The 8,013-nt window shown below is 54.6% G+C and overlaps 1 protein-coding gene and 1 long non-coding RNA gene across 2 annotated transcripts; one reads left to right on the forward strand and one right to left on the reverse strand.

Annotated features, from left to right (window-relative positions):
* Positions 1 to 1,944: 1,944 nt before the first annotated feature.
* On the reverse strand, positions 1,945 to 2,921 carry LOC108317144. The gene is made up of 2 exons (XR_001830612.2): positions 2,829 to 2,921; positions 1,945 to 2,186 (listed from the first exon to the last, which is right to left on the reverse strand). It is a non-coding gene; the product is annotated as an uncharacterized LOC108317144 (long non-coding RNA).
* A 1,950-nt stretch (positions 2,922 to 4,871) lies between these two features.
* Positions 4,872 to 6,714, forward strand: LOC108317143 (uncharacterized protein C6orf223; the record flags this gene model as incomplete). Its single annotated transcript, XM_037745261.1, has 3 exons — positions 4,872 to 4,896; positions 5,466 to 5,525; positions 6,041 to 6,714. Coding segments are annotated over 3 exons (516 nt in total), but the record flags the coding sequence as incomplete, so codon positions are not given.
* Between the last annotated feature and the right edge of the window lie 1,299 nt (positions 6,715 to 8,013).

Consider the following 8,013-nt stretch of genomic DNA (forward strand, 5'->3'; position numbering starts at 1 on the left):
GCAGCCCCGTCCTCAGGGAGCCCCAGTCTGAGAGAGATGCAGCCCCGTCCTCAGGGAGCCCCAGTCTGAGAGAGACGCAGCCCCGTCCTCAGGGAGCCCCAGTCTGAGAGAGACGCAGCCCCGTCCTCAGGGAGCCCCAGTCTGAGGGAGACGCAGCCCCATCCTCAGGGAGCCCCAGTCTTAGGGAGACACAGTCCCGTCATCAAGGAGCCCCAGTCTGAGGAGAGACACAGCCCTGTCCCGGTATGTCCTGGTATGCCCCAGTCTGACGGAGACGCAGCCCCGTCCTCAGGGAGGCCATCTTAGGGAAGACTCAACTCATTCACAGGGAGCCCCAGTCTGAAGGAACTGTCATGCCCCTTGTCCTCTGTTTAATTTCCTGTGTGGCCCTGGGGGTTTTATCAATATCTCAGCGCCTCAGTTTTCTTGTCTGTGTAATGGCGGCACTGCTACACACCTCAAAGTTGTTTGTGCGTGCCAGTCAGATTACAAAACCCAAGAAAAATGTAGCTATTCTTTTTCATTTGGGGTTTTCTTGTGGAAGAAATCATCGCATTTAGTCTCTTTGGAGAAGCCATTTGCAGTGGGATCTTGTGCAACTCCCATTCCCATCGCAAAGACTAAAGTCTTGATGGTCTGGTTGTCTTGACACCCCTGGGCTTCCCAGGCAGCCCCAGGCTGGACGTTTATAGTCAACAAATATCATGGAAAGTCAGCCATACAAGAGACCCCAAGCCTGAGGACATGAGTGCAGCAGGGGTCAAGGCAAGCCCTGCAGTCACCCACCCTAGGCCAGTTCACTCCAGAGCTATGGTGACAGAGGGAGGAAGGTCCCTCTCACTGGCTACCTGCCCCCGCCACTTATCTGTCTACCTGGGGGACCCTTGACAGCTTCAGAGGCTGGCTTCAGGGGACCTGGGGGCATACCCACTCAAACCTGCAACTGTGAATGAGGATGGGAGGCTGCCAAGAGGTGTATGTGTGGGAATGTGTCTCCAGCCCAGTCACAACTGAAGAATGGAATTCCCTCTCACACGCACTGAACCATGATACCACGTACGGCTGTCGCAGGGGCCAAGTCTTTCTATGGACCTAGAGGGTCCAGGCTCTAGCTATAAATGTCCCCAGAAAACAGTCTGGTTGTTCACTTCTTGGGTACTTTGTAAAATTTGCTTTTTATTGAGATGTCAGATTTGTGCATCAAATTGTACAAATCATAAGGGTGCAACTTGGTGAATTTTATGTAATGCCCATACAACCACCACCAGGTGCAAGCACATAATATTTTCAGTGCCCTGAGAGCCTCCCTCTAACCCCTGCTATTCTGACTTCTATCCCCATAGATCTGCTTTGCCTGTTCTTGAACGTCATATAAATGGAATCATAGCGTATGTACTCTTTTGTGCCTGCTTTGTGCTGTGCCGCATTATATCTGTGAGGTTCATCCATGGTGCTCAAGTAACACTATGTCTTCCTTTTGTACTGCTGAGTAGTATTCCATTAAGTAGATATGCCTCAATTTGTTTACCTACTCTGGGACATTTAGGTGGTTTACAGTTTTTCATTAATATGATGAAAGCAGCCACAGCATTCCTGTATGTTTTCTGGTGCTCCTAAATATGGCAACCCAAATCCTGAGAGCAAATTTTGTGGGCAACACATGGTTAATAACTCCAGGAAAGAGGAATTAAAAATGACTGAGCTCCTGCTCTGGGCCACGGGCTTTTGTGGATCCACTGGACCAACCACAAAGGAAGGAAGACAGAAAGAGCAGCTCCCAAGGGGAACTCCGCTGTATCACTGAGCCTGGAGCCAGCTGTGTGTGTGTGTGTGTGTGTGTGTGTGTGTGTGCGCGCGCGCGTGCGCACGTGTGTGTGTGTGTGTGACTGGATTTGTTGCCTGGGGCTGCCACAACACATAACCACAGACTTGGTGACTCAGTGGTTTAAAACGACGGAAATGAATTCTGTCTCAGTGAAGGATGCGAAAACTCTGAACTCAAGGTGTTGACAGAGTCTTTCTTCCGGAGGCTCTGATGGAGATTGTTCCATGCCTCTCTCCTTGTTTCTGGTGGCTGCCAGCACCTTGGTATTACTCGGCTTGTAGCTGCACCACTCCAATCTCTGACTCCATCCTCACGTGACCTTCTCTGTGTCTCCATGTCTCTGTTTCCAAATCTTTTTCTCCTTATAAGGACACCAGTCATTGGATTTAGGGCCCAGTCTAATCCAGTGCAATCTCATCTTAATTTGATTACATTACAAATACCTTATTTCCATCTAAGGTCATAACCCCAGGTACTGGGGGTTAGGAGTGCATAAGTGTGTGTGTATTCATGTGTATAAGTGTGAGGGCCAGTGTGTTATGTGCATGTGCTTGTGAGAACATATCTGTGATGGTGCTTCTGGGTGTGCTTATGTGACTGTAGACATGTGTATATGAGTACATGTGTGTGTACGTGCTTCTATTTCTATGACTTGGAGACCCTGCTGGATGAGCTGAGAGCTGAGAACGGTGGCAAGGCAGGATGGTGGCAGCGGGTTGAAGAGGTGCTTGGGGCCAGCCAGGTGAGCAGGCAGGCCTTGCCTCATGAATCTGCAAGAGTAGCTGGTGGATACAGACTCTGAGAAACAAGGACAAATATGTTTTTTGAGCTAGGGTACAGGCTGGCAGGCCCAGGCAGTAGCCCCTGACAGCAGTGCCTGTTCCCAGGAATATTCCTAGAAGCCCCTCCACCCAAGCTCCTGACCCTTGCATCCCATTTTCCTGGACAGAGAGGCACTGCCTGACTCCTCCATTCCCAGGGATAAAAGTCAGCATTCAGTTACCTATTGTGCCAGCCAGGTAGTAGCATCTGTAGTCCTAGCTACTTCGGAGGCTAAGGCAAGAGGATCACTTGGGCCCAGGAGGTCAAGGCTGCAGTGAGCCATGATTGCACCACTGCACTCCAGCTGTGGTGACAAAGTAAGACCATGTCTCCAGAAATAAATTAATTAATTAAAATAAAATAAACTTCACAACCAAGTTTAAATGGTGTTCTCATTTGCCCATTTTACAGATGCAGTCACTGAGGCCTCAAGGAGTTAAGTGATCTACCTAAGATTACACCCCTTTGTTTACATGTGCTGAAAATCTTCAATTCTCTCTGGAAATCCATATCCTTCGCCCCCACCCCAGACTCAAACCACAGCTGCTCCCACGGAGGCCCACCTGTGCACCCCAGACACACCCTTAAGTGCAGTCTTCCTCCCATCCTTCCCCAGGAAGATTCCCTGGTCTGCGGGTAGCGAGTGTTGTGGGTGGTCTCTCCTTCCCTCCCATGTTTCTGGATTCCTCTGTGGGGTCCTGGTTTTGTTTTTGGTGTGCCAGCAAGCTCACTGCCTTTTTGAGTACTGTATGTCAGTGGGTTTGCACGCACACACCTGGAGGAGGGGTGTCTGGGCATGAGGGGTGTCTGGGCAAGTGAGCTTACTTGCCAACCAGGGGCACATGTGGGTACAGTGCAGGGGAACATACATTGCACAGGTTGTATCTGTGTGTGTGCCTAGGCACAGGCGAATGAAGGGCCTGCCTGCTGCAAGTTTGGGGTTCTGTAGAATGACTCCCCATTTCTCTCCCCTTCCCAAATAACTGCCAGCGTCTTCAGTTCAGACTCCTGGCCTCCAGGTAAGGGCCTGGTGCAAACCGCCTCTGACTGGGGACAGAGACACCTGAGTCTCAAGCCCTGCCCAGGCTGCTAGTGCCCTTGAGCAGGCATCACCCCACCCAGGCAGTGGGAGTGTCCTCATTCAATGGGATAGGGTGACATGGTGGAGGAGGTCTGAAGGGGGGAGAAGGCAGCACGGCTTTCTGCTCCCTAGATGGGAGGCTCATTACCCTAGCACTCAGTAGGTTGTAGGGAAGGAGCCAGGACTTGGCACTGACTACAAAGGGTAAGGGGCACCCCCTAGCACTCCCGCCGTGCCAGGCCAGGGGAGGGACCATGACGTTCAGTGGCCTCATGCAGCTGAGAGGAAGTAGCTAATTGCCAACCTGATGACTGGCGGCTGAGGAGTGGGGTGATGATGCCACTGGCAGAAGCAGGCGCCCTGGCCCAAGGAGGAGGCCCTTCAGCAACGGAGTGGGCCTGCATTCTGCTGAGGGTGAGACTGAGGTGGCTGCAAAGAAGGGGGCAGGGGTTTGTTGAGGCTATGACTGTGGGAAAAAACTTCTCCAGAGCTTCGCTCAGCTTCAAGGGGAAAGAGTTCAGAGGCCTTGAGGGGATGAAGGGATTTGGGAAGGTGCTTCAGGGGGATGGGGTGGGGGGAAAGAGGTTCCTATTGTTGCTCCCCTTCTGCATATGCTCCCCCCACCTTCCTGACTCTCCCCTCCCCCACCTTAGCCCCCTCTTTGGCCACTGTGGCCAAAGTTGTTGAGGAAGGAGGGAGCAGATGGAGGATTCTTTTCACCAGAAGACCCGCAGGCACAAGCAGCCCACCTTGCTGATGGTCAGAGCATCCAGAAGAAGTGGTGAGACTTCAGCTGTCCTCAAAAGCAGGAAGAGAGTGTTTCTGGCAGAAAGAACACCTCAAGCAAAGGCTAGACAGTGGGGTCTGGTGAGGCTGATGGAGATCTGGGGCTTAGCTTCAACACTTAGGAGGTGGGCAGGATGTTCTGCACCAAGGGTCACACTGTCCTTTCCTGGAAGAAACAGTGGGTACCAGCACTCAGAGCTTCTCTTACATGCTGGCCACTGCCTCCGGCCGGGGCAGACCTGGCCCTCAACTGCCTGAGCAAGGGCCATGACCAGGTCAGGAGCCTCACAGGATGGGGACCCCACCTCCAATATTCCCAAGTGCATCAACCCCAGAGGACTGAAGCTCTGAGTCTCAAGAAACAAGTCCCATCCACCTGCAGGTCAGTCCGCTGGGCCCCTAGCACCCCCTATGGGCAGGAAGCAACACTAATGGAGGAGGAGCCTCCAGCAGCCTGCGGTGGTTGGGGGTGTGGGAGTGTGGGGTGAGGGAGGAGACACAGGCTTGCCTTCTAGGAAGCAGACAGGCCAAGTCTCAGGAAACCCCAATGTCACAGGTCACAGACACTGACCTTGAAGTGTTACTCTCCTTGGTGAAATTTAGCCCCTGTCCTCAGGAAGCTCCCAGTCTGATGGGGGACACATACAGTGCTCTCAGAGCTCCCTTCTTTAGGGTGAAACTCAGCATCTGGCTTCAGGAAACTCCCAGTGTGAGACACGACATCTGCCCCTAGGGATCTCTAGGGGGAGACCCACTGGGTTTTCGGGAACCACCAATCTGTTTCCAGACATGGATTAGACAAGTCAGTGCCTCTAGGGCTGCCAGGAAAAAAATACAGGATATCCAATTAAATTGAATATTACATAAACAACAAATAATATTTTAGCATAAGTCTGTCTCATGCAATATTTAGGACAGACTTATACTATTTGCCAAATCTGGTAACCCTAGGTGCCTCCAGTTTGAGGGAGGAGAGACGATACCCCGTCCATCCCAGACATGGGAAAGCAGGTAACACTTCCGCGTGCTCGGGAGGGCAGGGGTGGGGCAGGAGTAGAGTCCTGGGGCTCCGGCTCGCGGCAGTTTAAAATTCCTTCCAAGCCAGAGCCCTAATCCCTCGGTGCACAATGGCCGCCTTCTCCCCCGCCGACCGCGCCCACGCCCTCCCCCGCGGGGCCGTGGCAGTGCCACCAAGGGCCTCTTTAAGCCCCTTTGAAGCCGCGGAGCCCCGCGCCGCGGGAGGCCCCGCCGCTATGCCAGCTATGCCAACTATGTCCCCGCCGCCGCCGCTCCCCCATTAATGCTGGCTAATCTGGCTAATAAATAAACTCCGCTCCCCGCCCCCCGCAGAATCGATGTCAGGGCTCGGCTAGAGCAAGCGGCCCCACTCCACCCCACTCCCTCGAGATGTGGCTGACGTTTTGTCCTACGGCTGCCCTAGGTCTGCAGCCGTCTCTGATTCTTCGTGGCACGTGGGATCTGGGAGGTCTCTGCCTGTCCACTGCGTTTGCCTCCCTCTTTTCCAGTCCACCTGCGCACCAGGGGCACGACACGTGGCTGGGTGCAGACGCCGGACTGGAGTCGCGGAGGCCGCGCGGAACCACTGAGCGCGCGGCGGCGGCGGGAGGAGACGCCGGTCACGCCCCCTTCCCGCCCCCTTCCCGCCGCCGACAGGGCGCGCGCGCCGAGGAGCCCGGGACAGGTGACTCCTAGGGGACGGCGTCTGCGCCTTCCCCGGCGGGAGTCCCTTCTTCGCGGCCTCTGCCGCCCCCTGCGTCCCCTCCTGGGCTTCCGAGAGTCTGACTCAGCCGAGCCGGCATCGCTTCGCCTCCTACCACACACCCCGAGCGCGAGGAGAAATGACAGGATGGCAGGGGCACGGCTAATGCGCTCTAATTACCCACCGCCGCTGTCATCCGCGGCGCTCCGCGGCGCTGGGCCAACGCGCCGTAATTAGGCCGCCCCTCCCTGGTCCTGGAACCCGCCCTTCGCCACCCCCCCCCACCCACCCCGCGGCCCCCAGGACCACTGGCTGCAGCCCTCCGGGACTGCCCGTCAGTCCCGGGAGAGCTACGAGGCCTTACTGGGGGACTGAACTTGGGGAGACCGAAGCCGGCTCCTCCACTCCCCTAAACTTGCAGCCCACTATGGTCTCCGCTGGAAGAGACTGGGAGAGTGGGGAGGGGCCAGAGACCTATTTCGTTGACAGAAACATTGACTTCTATTGGAAAATTAGCCTTCAGTGGGAGAAGTGACAAAGGCACGCTGGGCATCAGTACCCCCACTTGGCACTTAAGGCACGGAGAATGGAAGGGAAGTCCGTCCAACCAGAACTTGTTGGTTGGACAACAAGTTCAACCAACTTGAACTTAAACAACCAACTTAAACAAGTGGGTTTAACACTTGTTTAACAGTAGCCTTATGAGCAGCACAATGGGCTCCCTCCCCTGACAGGGAAATTACCTTCCTGCCAAGAAAGGTGACATCCCCACCACAGACAGGGAACCCCGGCCCACTGGCTAACTGTGGCTTGCTGGTCATAGGGGAGCTGGTGAGGAGTGGGGTGGCTCTGGCCTCAGGTACGGTGAGAGAGGCCCTGAAGATAGAAGCCAGGCCTGTAGGCCAGAATTAAAGGGGCAGCGTGGCCATCAGCTCCTTCACCAAAACCAGGCCCAGAGCTCTCCTCTATCAGGAATTCTTTCCTGGGGTCCAGGAGGTTGCAAACTCATGGCCCTAGGCCACGTTTCATCTCCAGTGAGGTTTTGTTTGGCTTGCAATGAGTACCTGGGTTTTAGACTGAATGTGAGAGCCTGCAGACAATGTGAGTTCTCCAACTGCCCTCCCAGTGAAGCTGGACCTCTGATTTAGATCAGCCCACTGGGCCCGTGCCTTCACCCTTTTCCTCAGGGCCAGGACCTCAGTCCCCATGATTGCTGCCCCTTTGTGGTCTGCACATTTCTTGGTAAGCATACCCAGTCAAGTGTCTCTGGGAGCCCACTCTTTGTCATCGTCAGGTTCCCCACATGCAGTAGCCATGGTGGCTGCACATGCTCTCGGTTACCCCTCCACACTACCTTTGGTCATTTTGAGTTTCAGTCCGACCTGGGTGGACTGTATTTTCTCCAGCAGAGATGGTAGCTATTTTTCTGACATGAGACTAGAGCATGCTTGAGAAGAGGAAATTGGATCTCTCCCTGCAGACTGGGATTTCACTAAGGGCTGAGGAAGCGGGGAATATGGGAGGATTATTCTCCATCACAGGGAGCGTTCTGAGGTCAGGGCTGTGTCTCTGATTCAGACTGATGGTTCCCTGAGGACGGGACAGTGTCTCCCCTCAGATTGGGGCTCCCTCTCCCCTCAGACTGGGACTCCCTGAGGACAGGCTGTCTCCCCCCTTCAGACTGGGACCTCCCCCAAAGGACAGGGACAGTGTCTCCCCGAGAATAGGCTCTTTGTGTCTTCTGGATCAGACTGAGATCTTCATGAGGACAGGGCTGTG

The sequence above is a fragment of the Cebus imitator genome, unplaced genomic scaffold (genome assembly GCF_001604975.1).
Source record: "Cebus imitator isolate Cc_AM_T3 unplaced genomic scaffold, Cebus_imitator-1.0 Scaffold197, whole genome shotgun sequence".
Lineage (NCBI taxonomy): Eukaryota > Metazoa > Chordata > Mammalia > Primates > Cebidae > Cebus > Cebus imitator.